General features: G+C 44.3%; 1 protein-coding gene across 1 annotated transcript in view; it reads left to right on the forward strand.

The window, feature by feature from the left end:
* The window catches only part of VWF (von Willebrand factor), a 133,020-nt gene that overhangs the window by 21,051 nt on the left and 98,433 nt on the right, over window positions 1–13,536 (forward strand). Inside the window, exons 8-13 of the mRNA XM_064654293.1 lie at window positions 1,605–1,727; window positions 4,190–4,301; window positions 6,146–6,192; window positions 9,568–9,704; window positions 11,063–11,201; window positions 12,060–12,160. Of these exons, the coding sequence (XP_064510363.1) occupies window positions 1,605–1,727; window positions 4,190–4,301; window positions 6,146–6,192; window positions 9,568–9,704; window positions 11,063–11,201; window positions 12,060–12,160 (659 nt within the window). The remainder of the gene's footprint in view (window positions 1–1,604; window positions 1,728–4,189; window positions 4,302–6,145; window positions 6,193–9,567; window positions 9,705–11,062; window positions 11,202–12,059; window positions 12,161–13,536) is intronic.

A 13,536-nucleotide genomic window follows, 5' to 3' on the forward strand; every position in this document is an offset into this window, starting at 1 on the left:
TGTGAAGACTTATTTGGTACATAAAGGTATAGACTGGGATGTTTAGGAGCTATTTCACATATGGTTCAAATGTGTGACATTATTCAACAGGTACTTGTAAATCAGCGTCTAGTGAAAGGCTCTCTAACCTTTTTTCCATAAAAACAATTGTTTCACCTTTTATTTGCTTCAACCAATTACATTGAAATTAGGATGTTGCCTTTTTTAAGTCAGTTTTTGTCTAGGTTAGGGATCCTGATTGCATCTTGAACTGCTGCCTTTATTAGCCCAGTTTTGCTCTCGTCAGAGGTCCTGATTGCATCTCTGCTGAGATTTTGCAACAGGGAAGTGCACAGACTGACTGGGATGTTTTTCTCATAGCTTTTCATTACACAAAACCCCCAATTTTCTCAGGATGTTTATGTAAATTGATTCTGTGGAATAACTGACTCGTTTGTACTGACAACAATTTCTTCTCTGGTAAAGGCATTATGCCACTGGCCACCACTGAAGAAAACTGTACCTTCAGATGATGGTTAGGGCAGGAAGATACTGCCAACCACTTGTTGGAGGGATTGTACACCAGGAATAGAGATTGCACACGAAGGAGAGTCTGAGTTCTAGCAGTATTTGGTTACCTTTCCATTGGGACATAAAAGGGATCTGATGAAGGCTCATCTCCTGGCTCAGGGTTCGATCCAGAGAACCCATTTTTGCTGGGGCTGTTTGTAAGTCTGATTAAAGCCACAAGTGAAATGAACCTTTCTGTGATCCCAGGAGCTCTAAAGCTCATTTCTAACCTTTGAATTCACAAGCCATGTTTTTTTTAATGAGTTAGGAAAAAGAGAAGTGGCCTACTGCCACATCAGGAACTTAATTTTCCATCACCCTTCATCTCTGCTGTTATGCTGTCTCAGGAGATGATGATGGTGTTACGTTGGAGGTATGGGAATGGCTCTAGTTCTGGGCACACTGTACGAATGTGAGCTGGTGCCCAAGCCCAGGGCACCAAGGGCAAGACAACTCCTCCATTACCCTCCCACCTCCTTCAATGGAGGATTTCATGGGAAAGGGCAGGCTGTAATCTCTTCTTCCCACTCCGTGCCCATGCAGTCTTGAAGGGTAGTGTGTGTCTGTGCATTGGAATGAAGGAATGGCTATAGTGTGTGCTTGTATAATGGCCTGGCAGCAGTGAAGGTACCATGGCATTGGTGTTACCCTGTGCTGGCAGTTCTCTGTAAGGAGGAGTCTTACCAAAGAGTATAATTCCACAAACTGCATAGCTTAAAGGTACAGAACACCCTGTCTGTCCGAATGACTTATTGCAAAACTTCTCCCCATTGTTTGATTGTTCTTAATGCACTTGGGTTTAGCTATTAAGACTCAATTTATTAGAAGACAAATTAAGTCTTAAGTATCTACTACACTACCTGACATGTGATGGTGTTGCAGCAAAATGAAAACCAAATGTTTCTTAAAGGTCCTGCTTCTGAAAAAGGAATCAATGATTGGAGAGGATATGACCTTTTTGATGTCTCTGTGGTTCAGCCTTTGATAATTAAGGGATTTATTTATTTAAGATTTATTAAAGAATTTGCATTTCTAATTTCTTTTATTTGTTTCAGGGCCAAGATGTCCAGTTGGCATGGAGTATAAAGAATGTGTATCCCCATGTACCAAAACCTGCCAGAGCCTGAATATCAATGAAGTGTGTCATGGACAATGTGTTGATGGCTGCAGCTGCCCTGGTAATTTTTTTACTGGGTTATTTAAAGAGAAACATTTGGCAGTCATGCTACCTATTTTATTAGAAGAAGGAGAGCTGTGTCTTCCCCTAAATTTTCTTAAATCAGAAACACTTCTGTTTTCTGTGCTCAAGCCCCAGAATAAACCAGTTTCTGTAATGCCTGTATGCTCACTCCATGAAAGGGCCATTTTTCAGATCCAACTAAAAAGTAAATGTTTCTGTGAAAATCAGTACCAACTACTACTCTAGGATTGCCTTTATTTCTTGGTGAGGGACTGCTTATCCTTGATGTATTCCTTCTGAATTGCTTTGGTTAGAGGCACACAGAGGAAGAAACAACAGAGCATATACTGAAATCATTTCTTGCAAAAAAACAGTCCATGTAGAACTCACAATATAATTTCAAAAATCTTTGTGATTTCAGATGAATAATTTCACTTATTATTGAATCTTTCATACGGGAGATGAGATTGGATTAAAGGGGGAAGCTCAACCACCACAATCTTCCTCTTCTGTCTGTTGTACTTAACTGCAGGGGGAGAGTTTGATTCCTGGCTGCAAAGCTCCACATGCTTGCAGACCAAGCTGATTTTTGGCTGTTTTTTGGTTTCATTGGTTTTGTTTGTTTTCAATAGGACTGTCTCTGCCTTTCACCCTGTCAAATCTGGACTTGATGTGAATGCACAGAGGTATTTACTGTCCTTCTGTACAAGATACCAAGTGCAATGGAGGTTTAGGGAGATCATAGTCTGCTTTCCAAAACAAGGCAGTAATGACAATGTCAGCCTCATTTGAGGAGTCATTGCATTCAGAGCTTAGTAGTTTCCTGTTTATCTGCCACTCTCTTAGTGGAGGTTCAAGGCTGTCACTCTGTGGCAGGACCTGGGAAGGTGCCCATGGAGGGTGACAGATTATATAACCAGACACAGGAGCTTATTTTGTTGGGAAGGATCTGGCTGCTACCTTTGTGCAGTTGCTGGGGGTATTGGCAAGAGCTGAAGGAGATGAATCCACTGCTGCACAAGGGCTCTCACTGTGTTCTTCCCTTGGTAGGCACACTGGTCAGTTCAGCACAGGAAAGGTCTAAGGGGACAGACACTGAAGAGCACAGAAGCAGGAGCTCCACATGAAGGGCATAGGGCATGAGGAACAAGTAGATGGGTAGATGGAACTGCATGGAAAGAAATAACAATCAGGGTTTCAAAACTTTTATTTAGGGCGCAGTCAAAAGGGGAGAACCTTGATTTGAGTTTAATAGAAAACCAGGAGAATCTGGCAGATGGCTAGAGGGATTTAGGATGAGGATTATACCTTTACTTATCTTTCTTCTAGTTCTCCACGCGTAAAAAAGGATCTGAAGGATCTGTTCAACAAATGTCTTTTTCTTTTTTTTTGTCTTTTCCTCTCTTAAATGCTTCACAGTTCCTTTAATTGCTGTAAATGGAATTACTATTGCCAGGATAAAGGGCAGGCATTCCGTTTTCTTGTGCTCTCTGGAGAGCCATGCATCTCTTAAATGCTCAGATCTTCTTTTGAATATCCCTCACTGAAAGGATTTTCTAAACAGCCAAGATCTTTCCAGGCAGCTCTATGGAAAGAATGGGAGAAAGGGCACTTACCTGTGTCTCCCTGTCTGTGGTGACTGCTCCTGCCAGGGAAAAGAGCCAAAGTCTCTGCGGGCTATTGGAAGGAGTCCTTCGAGGAGAAGGGAGAGAGGTTTTCAAGAAACAAAATGTTTTGCTACAGCAGCTCTTTTAAAAATGGAGGAATCTCAACTCTCTCTCAATATAGGGATTGCAGAGAAAGAAACTTGTCCTTTCTTCTTTTTCTAGCTTGTAGTGCTACCTCAGACAAGTCCTGTAACTCTTTTGTGCCTCCCCTTGTCTTTGTAGATAAAAAACTCTCTATAGAGAGCAGGTAATTACAGTTGTGTAATACGGAAACCTCAAGGGAAGTTGGCCCTTTTGCTTATTGCTTCTGCTGAAGTTGAGAAGAGATTCCACAGCTCCTCATGATGTTTCTTTCTCTCAGACCTCTCTGCTAGACTGACATGGTATCCAAATTTGTTTCTTCATTCCCTACATTGCCTACCCTTTGGTCCTCTTATGTCTAATACAAAACCTGTCTGGACACCCTTTACTGCAGTCAGTGCAGAGTTTTCCCAACAGTCAGGTGTTTTGGACCTGGGGACTTGCTAAGCAAAGAGCTTTACTGGGAGCACCAGAAATGGTTTGCTCAGCACATCTGAGGGAGAGGCAACACTAGAGGGAAAGGAGACAGCAACCCCTGTGAGGCTTTCTGGCAAGCCTCATTCCTTTTTATTGCTGTATGTGATTAAGTATGAATAATAATGCACATGAAGTCTTGCCAAAATATATGAAGAACTAGAAAATCTAATTGTATTTGCATTTCTGTCCCTGTGTGTGTGTGGTACATGTATCTGATGCTACCCAACCTATCCAGAGGGGCTGCTCCTTGATGGTGAACACTGCATTGAAAGCTCCGAGTGCTCCTGCATCCACTCTGGAAAACATTATCCTCCTGGCTTCACCATCTCCCAGGACTGCAATTCATGGTAAACTCTGTGTTGTTCTGGTGTGGCTGCCATAGATGAGTCACTGCACACGGGTCACTGGTTACTGTTTTGGATGATCTTTCTAGAAATCGCTCTACTTTTTAAAAATTTCCTTTTATTGGCAAAGGACTTGCCTCTCTTATTGGAATTGTCAGCCCCTTCCAAGAAGTGAGCTGTTCACAAAGGCAAAATCAGCTCTGCTTTTAAAGGGATATTTGATCTGATAGAACAATGTGGAGGTCACACTCCTTCAAACAGACAGAACTACCTGTTTCCTGTGGATAAGACTGACCGGCAGGTTCCCATGTCTGGTTAGTGTCAGCAGTGGTGTCTTTGTTTTGACTTCCTACATTTATTTAACCTCTAAGCCCCATTTCTTTCCAAGAGGGGTTAGCCTAAGGCACGTCCTTGGAACTTATCACAAAGCTAATGAGTCTTCCTAGCATGGCCCATGATTTTTCCTGAACTCAGGAATGCCAACCTGAAGGGGAAGGCTAGCAGTTTAAAGAAAGGAAGGGGAATGACTAATATATTCCTGATCTGGTTTTGTTTAAAGTGTAGACACATTTGTGGAAGGAGTTCAGACAACTCTGTACTCAGAAGTTTCTAATTAGTGTACAGAAGGAGGACTCAGTGAAAATGCAGAAGAAAGGTGGTCTGTGCATCATCTTTGTTAATCAGAACGTTTTCATTACCTGCACCACGTGTCACAGAACATGAACCATGACATTAACATTTTGTCTTTTTCCCTGGAGCTCTCTGGAGCTTGGCCACATTGTTCAAACTTAGTGCCCTTGGGAGATGAGTGCTGCCTGACAGGCTATTTTTTTTGTTGCTTGTATTTTTTTTTTTTTGCATCCTGTTATTCAAACTTGATACTGCTGTGGAGAACATCATTCCATTGACTCTGCATTTATCCTTAATACACTGACTCCCCACAAATGGTTTTCAAGTCTTTAGCAGAAGTCTGACTGACTTGGAGGAGAGGGATTATTGCTTTCCAGTGATGGACTCATGAGGACATGACAGGAGTAGCATTGCCAGGGCCCAGCAATGCAAGAGAGAGGATTGTGGACTGGAGGGAGTCTTGTGAAGGACACTGGAGGTGATCGCAGCAGGGGAGTCTGTGAGGAGAAGCAAAGGGGAATAGATTTGTTTAAAGAGTAATGAGGGGACTGTCACTGCCTAAAGACAGGCTGTAAAGAAGACTGGGCCAAACTCTTCTCAGAGGCAAATAGAAGAGGAGTATGAAGCCATGGACACAAGCTGCAGTAGAGGGAATTCTGTTTTGATACAAGGAAAAATTCTTCCCCTGAGATGGTGCTGCACTGGGACAGCTGCCCAAAGAGTCTGTGGGACCTCAACTTGGATATTTCTAAACTCAAATGGACAAGGTCCTCAGCCACCTGGTATACCTTTGACATTGCCTTCTTTCAGTTGGGGGTTGTAGTATATGATTTTTCTAAAGGTCCCTTCAAACTTTTTTTCTCCCCCTGTGATTCTGTTGTATTGATGAACATGCCTTGAGAACTGCATTGAAAACGCATTCCACATCAGTGGAATACAGCTGAATATATATATATTAAACACAGAGCTTTGGCAGGGAACATCAGAAGTTCTTGAATTTTGCAACCATTTCCATTCATATCACCAACAGTTGCTGTCAAATGATGGTAAGAAGGGATGAATACATTAAGAAATGAGGTTATGGGAGATGGAGAGGATGCTGGGGACTGGTCTAACTTCCCTGGAACAGGGGCCTGTGTTTCAGTAGTTTGGGAAAAATTTGCAACAGAAGATTTGAATTCACATCCTCTTGTCTAACTTGCCCTTTTGTTTTCTAGCATTTGTCGACGTGGCACCTGGCTCTGCAGCAATGGGGAATGCCCAGGTATGTTGGCTTTACTCTTTTCAGGTTTTGACAAGCAAGCCTTGCCTACATCCCTCCCACTTACATCCCACTTATATTTTTTTTTTCCACACAAAAGATGAATCTGTCTTTGTTCTTGCTTGCTCGCTCCAGTGCATCCAGATGGGATCATACTTGTAGGTTCCTCTCGTGAGACAAGTCAGACATTGTGCTGTATGGTTTATGTGTAGCAATGAAAAATCCTGTTTGGTGAGAAGAATGGTTCTTTTTTTATTTACTTGATTTACCAAGATATAAGGGTCTGTGTATTCAGAGGACTGGCTTTCAGGTAGAGGAACATTCCTGGGTTTCTTTGACCAGACACAATTCCTAAATTGATTGTTTGAATCAGCATACTTGTGTTGATGGGACAATTGGAAGTACTGAGAATAGATTGGATTACTCAATACCCCCAGGATTTGGGCCCCAAAGGTCACGTTGTGGGTGAAGGATCTACAGCCCCAGGGAGAAGGTGGCTGCCCTGCCTTCCATGGATGGTGACAGACTGGAGAGGCAGCTCTGCAGGTGCTCTTGCTCCTTTTCCTCCCCCTCCCAAACTCATGGGTACTGATGGCTACTGTCCCAGATTTTTGTCTGCCTGGAGAATGTGGCTTTTCATGTTGTGCATTGGCCAGCAAATTAGTTCCTCCTGCTAGTCCTGTGGCTCAACCACTGCCTTGGTTCCTGCACCATGTTCGGCCACCATGTTCACCTGGTTGACCTGAAACAGCATCTGACCCTTCTTGCATTGTGTGCAGAAATCTGCAGGGAGACAGCATGGCTCCTTCAACTCATTATTCTCCTTGATTTGGGGAACTCAGAGTGGAAGGGATGAGAAGAGACTGGGGTTATGGCTGGACAGGGAAAGAGCAAATAAGACTGTGCAATACTCACAAATTAGGAACGTCGCAACAGTCTTAAAATGCTCAATAAAAAAATCTGTCTTTCTATAAACATTAAGCTTGCCTGACCCATCAATGCTCCATTTCCTCCTGCTTTAGACTGAAAGAGCACTTGCCTCCACGAGTCAGCACTTAAAAAAGGGGTGGTGGTGGTCTGTGCAAATGTTCAAACCAGAGATGATGTTTTTAGTGAGCTATGCCCTGTGCTTGAGGTGTTCATTGTTGTACATGTGCCTACAAACAACAGTAAACTGTGCTGAGACAGTATGGGAGGGCAGCAAAACTTCCCAAAGTAGCCAGATTTATATTGCTCCCTGTGCTGTTTGTCTCTATTTGCAGCAATATTGCAGCATGTTTTTATCGTTGGTTGGTTACCACAAATATTTCTAAAATCATGTGTCCAGAAAGTTTATGTACTTATATAAACTCTAGGTAGTTCCATTATTTTTTTTTTACCAACTTGTTTGTTAGGAAAGATGGCTTTGATATTGTGGGAATGAATTGCCCAGTTTGGCACCAGTAAGTTTGGTGATAAAGCTGGGTCCCCAAATGGAGGGAGGGCAGCCAACTAGCAGAAGTTGGCTGGCACTAGCAAGAAGCTCTCAAGCTGATATCATAATTGAAATAATTATGAAGGCAGTAGGTTTCAGGAAATTTCCTGGGATGCATTACACCAAATGGAGCAGACAGAGGGACTCATAAGGAGAGACTTTGCCTCAGGAAAGAAATTTCCCTTCCAGGAGCAATGCCAAAGGGCTGGGACTCGTCTTGGATAGCAGTTCCCTAGCTCTGCGAGCTGCAAACCTGTCCTGTTGGTTCCTAATTGCAGAGAATGCCCTGGAAATCAAACTGTAATATGGTGGGTTAGGCCTAGTTTTCTTTAGATCTGTTTTCCCCATCTGGTAGCCAGTTAACTGACTCTGAAGTTGAGTACAATAATACTTGGTTTACCTTTGTCCAAGTTTAATTGAACAGAAAGTAGCATTTCCAGGGTCAGCTAGTAAGTGCCAAGCTGCTTTATTCTCCAGGGGATGACAGACACCTGTCTGGATGGTGCAGATGTCTCTTAGGGCAAATCAGAGCTGTGCAAGGCTAAGAATTCCTCAGGATCTGTGAAGCTGTGCTTTAGCACTGACTGGTTTAGGACAGTTAACACTGAATAACATGTTGAAGAGGGAAATTTCCATGTGATGGTCATTGAATAGATCTTATGTGGAACTCAAAGGCAGTGAAGAGAGAATAACTCATGGGGTTCACCTGCCAGCTTGTAACATTTAGTCTTTCTCCATCCTTTGTCAGGAGATTGCCAATGTAGGCCCAGCACCTGAATTTTGTCCTGGACAAGGATGTTGCTGCCCACCTCGTTTGCTATGGGATCATCTCTAACTGTGATGGTCTTCTCATATGAAAGATTTTCTTTGCAAAGTCTGTGGTGTTGGAGTTTCCCCCCGTGTTTGCATAACAGGGTACTAGATCCCAGCTGTGGCATCTGGATTACTGACTTCCTGGAAATGAAAAGCCACAACTTACCAAAACATCTTAAAATGCTGATATATTTAAGTAGCCCCATTTTGTATTGGAAGAGTGAGCTTGCCAGACTTCCACATTTTTCTGTAAGGACTTTAGATGTAGCTATTGTAATTATAGAATAATTTTTTAACCTTTATGCTAGTTAATTAAGATAATGGTTCAGAGTAAAGCAGCCATGAGAGTCCAACAAGTTTCGTTAAGAATTTTAATTTTCAACTCTGTAAAGACACCTGCACTCTGCTACCAGCTCCATGGATGCAGATGTGCCCCACTGGGTTAAGTAAAATTGGATTTAAAGTATGTAATGTCAAGATGTTGCAGGCTTCTGCACACGGATAAAAGAGGCAACATGTCCAATTGTATGCAGTGTATGACTAATACTGGATAATCCTGAGTGTGTTTCCCAGCTTTGCCAGCCTTAGGCATTAGTACTTCGACGCTCTGTGCCTCAGTTTCCCCATTGTAGGGAGAGGGTAACATAGTTCCTACATGACAGAGCGTGGGTTGCTGTTTAAAATGGTTTAGTGCCACCAGCACCTATCTCAGGTACCAGGTATGACCTAGTTTGCCACGAGCTCGTGACCATGAGATGACAGTGATAAATTTCCAGGGCATTTTTCACTGATGTTCTCATGATCATCCATTTGAAATGTTATACAGGCTTTTCCATAGGCACAAATTTCAACTCTTGAGTGCGATTTATGCTGTATTCCCCAGCTGTTGTTGGTGCCTCTGTTGCTACTGGTAATGCCTTACAGGAATAAACAGTGAGATAAGCATCTTGCTGGTGCTTTCTGCAGGGAGCTTGGGCCTTGTACAACCTGTTCCACCAGGCTACTCTTCCCCCTCAGTGGCTTGTGGGGTCCAGGCAGGATTTTGCTCACCACTGGCACGGGGGGGATTAATGGCTCTTTGCCTTTTCCAGGAGAATGCTCTGTCACCGGCCAGTCCCACTTCAAAAGCTTTGACAACAAGTATTTCACCTTCAGCGGGATTTGTCAGTACTTATTTGCCAAGGATTGCGTGGAAAATTCCTTCTCTGTGATCATTGAGACCGTGCAGGTAACAGCAGCCTCGGCTGGAGCGTCTGCGCATCCTCTTGGGAGAGTGTGATAGGAATTGCAGATGCACAGGCAAACAGGAGCAATTTCCCTGTGAAATAATTAGTTTAAATAACAGTCTTTCTCCTTAGTTAATAAGTGTTTTGATTCTCCTTGCTGACATTCCCAGAAGCCTACTTGGAGATGGAGGTTTGGAGAATGGGCCCCTACCACCTCTTTGCCAGCTGAGCAAACAAACTCAGGCAAGGGTTCACCCCTTGCAAAGCACCCTGGCCACTGGGGAATGCCTGTGGGGAAAGGACATTTCCTTGGATACCAAAGGGAGTGCATTTGCAGAGCAGTGCCTTGAGTTGCTTTCCATTTAGTCATATTGTCTGCTGATTTTTTTTGTAGCCAGTCAGCAGCTCCTGACTTTCTTTGCCATCCCCCCCACCCCCCATGGATGTGTGAGAGGCAGCTGGAGGCAAGGAGTGGAGACAGCTGGAGAGGGGCAGGAAAAGGAGTCAGGCCAGTGCAGGGAGGGATGGAGATCCTGGGTTGGTGTCTCAGGAAGGTTAATGTGGTCATGATTAATTGACCATGGGGAATAGGTGAAAGCCAGAGACTGAAAAGGGCACTGAAAGAAGCGGAGAGAAAGAAAGGTGATGGGGATGGAGGAACTGAAGGCAGGGAGAGGTGTGATGGAGTCAGGACACTGACAGGAGACAAGGGGAGTATCAGTCTGTTTTACAGCAACAGAGAAGTCCCAGGCTTTGGAGAACTGGGCTGTGACGGTTCTACACACCATCGACGTCTGTGTCGGGCATTAGTAAGCTCTGATAGTGCAGCTTTGAGATCATCTGTGCTTGGGAACCTGCAGAACAGGTTTCCACTGAAACTCCCCTTTCGAAACCAGGGAGGAGACCTGGGGCCCTGCAATCTTTGTTCCTCAGCTGTGTAACCCGCAGCCAGGAAAATAAATACCACACAAGTCTCGGGTGGTGTGAACTTCGTAGCTGTTTCCCAGGCTGATGGGCTATGTGGGTCAGTGCAGTGACATTCCCCCCAAGGATATCTCCACCCCTTCCTGCCCATGCCACAGCTGGGGGCTTGTCATTGGCATGGGCTACTCCCTGGGGTCTGGTATAGCACCCACAGATTGCTTTCCAGGCTCTGAGACAGGGAGCTCCCTGGTGTATGATTAGTGGGATAATGGAGGGGAGGCTGCCAGCCTAGTGTTTGTGGGATGCAGAAACCAGATCCATAAAAGCATTGTGACACCCAACACCTCCAAATTTAGATGCTGAAATGCCTCCTGGGGGCCTGGGGCTGAGTCACCAATAAAGTGAAAGCTTGAGGCAGATTTTCCCTTCTCTGTAGTGTGCAGATGATCCTGATGCCGTGTGCACTCGCTCAGCTTCTGTCCGGATCCGGGATATGGACAACAGCATCATTAAAATGAAACATGGTGGAGGAGTTTCACTGAATGGACAAGACATACAGATCCCTTTGCTACAAGGTGTGTTCTCACGGGCTGACTCTGGCCAACCACTGAAAGAGTCCTACTTACTAGTGTTTCCTTTTGTGCCTTAGCCCAGGTCAATCAAAAAGTGTTTTTAGTACCAAATTCTCACGTGCAGTCTCTTCTACAGGCTCTGTCATTTTAGCTTCTCTCTGTGCAGCCAACACATGTTGACTCAGATCCTCTAAAATCAGGAGAATTAAGCTGGTCTACATTTATCAGACTTGTGAAAGCCACTGTCAGTCTATTCTTTTTGAAACTATTACTTTTTATCCAGAAGCTTGAAATCATGGAATCATAGAAGGGTTTGGGTTGGAAGGGGCCTTAAAGCCCATCCAATTCCAACCCTTCTGCCATGGGCAGGGATACCTTCCACTAGACCACGTTGCTCCAAGCCCCGTCCAACCCAGCCTTGAACACTCCCAGAGGTGGGGCAGCCACAGCTTCTCTGGGCAACCTGTGCCAGGGCCTTACCACCCTCACAGGGAAGAATTTTTTCACAATACCCAATCTAAACCTACTCTCTGTCAGTTTGAAGCCATTCCCCCTTGTCCTGTCTCTACATCTTGCAAAATGTCACAGTTAATGCCTGAAGTTTGGCAAAATGCACATATATCCTCTGCTAGGACCCCTTAGTGCCCTGAAGCAGAGCCTGTGGGCAAGTTCATGCAGATGTCAACTGCTGAGGGGGCACAAAGCTTGGGAAACGTGATGTGGGCATTGCGGGCACCCCTGGCTTTGGTGGGCCTGTGTGCCCCCTGCTCTGTTGGCCCTTTCAGCACGACACAGCTGTCCCAGGCAATGAGACATCACATCCTGCCTTGACTGACTGACACACTCTGGGGTTGTCTTCAGGTGCCCTCCGTATCCAGCGTGTGGTGAGGACTTCAGTTCGCCTTTCCTATGGGGAGCACCTGCAGATTGACTGGGATGGCCGTGGTGAACTCCTGGTGAAGGTACTCTTTCTGTCTGTTTTATTTCTGACTGTTCACTCCTCCTCTCTTCCCACCCTGTGTACAAAGGTTTTCTTGTCCGAAGTGAGAACTTGCTTTGTGTTGCATGTTAGAAATTCCTTTCTATTTTGCTACCCCCAGAGTGATACACAGGTCCTTTTGTATTGCAGAAACAAACATTTGATCCTACAGCAACTTGGTAGCTTTTTTTCTCCTCTCTTTTCTTTTTTATATTCTTTTTTTTTTTTTTTTGGTGCTCTAACAGCCATTATTAACCAGGAATAGTTTTGTGTTTTGTTGAGCAGATACCCTCCAAACTGGGTTTTTGCTTTTTATTTGCTTTGACTGTCCTGTCTAAAACAATGGATATGAATGACTTAAAATAAGGGAGTAAAATGGCTCCATGGACACAGTTACTCATAATTTCCAGGAAGAAGGAATTAGCTTGTAGATGTGTTGCGTGCTCCTTCTACCGTGAGGAATGTTTGAAGTCAGGCTTGATTAACAATTAGGGTTTGTTGGTGCTGCAGACCAGAGCAGAGTGTAGAAATACCCAAGCCAGGTTTAAAGGAAATGAGCTGTAAGGGAAGCTGTAACCACAGCCCCTGCTGCCTTTGAACTCCCCTCGTAAAAGGGGATCTGCAGCTGGATCCTGTGTGGGGTGGTTCTGCTCACTGAGAGGAGTTTTGCCAAGAAAGTCAGTTTTCCTGGCACTTTCTACCGAGCAGTGAACGCTGCCCTCTCTGACCCATGGCCTTGCTTTTGCATTCTCCTTGCCTGCCCTGAAATCTGGCTTAAATGTCGTGACTGGCACAGTGTAAAGGTTCCTGAAAGCTGGTTCACAATTGAGTTCAAGAATTGAAAAGACAACAGATAAGGGAAGTCGAGAATAACTTTGGAAAGCACCTGTGGTTTTGTGGTTGGTTTTTTTGATTTAACCTGTATTTCTGTTCTCCAAGTTCTTTTTGGGCTTAGAATGATTCACTTCAGTCCCTTGGCACATCTCAGAAGTTTTGACTTTCCTCAGTATTCAAAGTATTTTGCTACCTGGTCAGAGGCCTGTATTGCCTGGCAAATTTTTTCTCTCCCTTAAAGCAAATCTAATTTTCTGCTCCACATCCTCTGCCCATAAAAGTGGTGGAAGTTTCTCCAATCATCTGCTCCTTCCCTTGCTGGGTATCTAAAGCATCTTTTCAACTGCTTTTGGAGAGTTAATTTATGCTGGATTGGTAGACTGACCCGTTGCCAAGTATTTCTGACAATTGGGGGAAGTGATACACTTCCATCACCTTGGCCAGGCTTCTGGCAAAAATTCTTTGTGTTCCTCAAGAAGGCTTCCCTTTCTATGACTGCTTGATATTTGTGATTTGAGCTTCCTC

This window comes from Pseudopipra pipra, chromosome 5 (genome assembly GCF_036250125.1).
Source record: "Pseudopipra pipra isolate bDixPip1 chromosome 5, bDixPip1.hap1, whole genome shotgun sequence".
Classification (NCBI taxonomy): domain Eukaryota; kingdom Metazoa; phylum Chordata; class Aves; order Passeriformes; family Pipridae; genus Pseudopipra; species Pseudopipra pipra.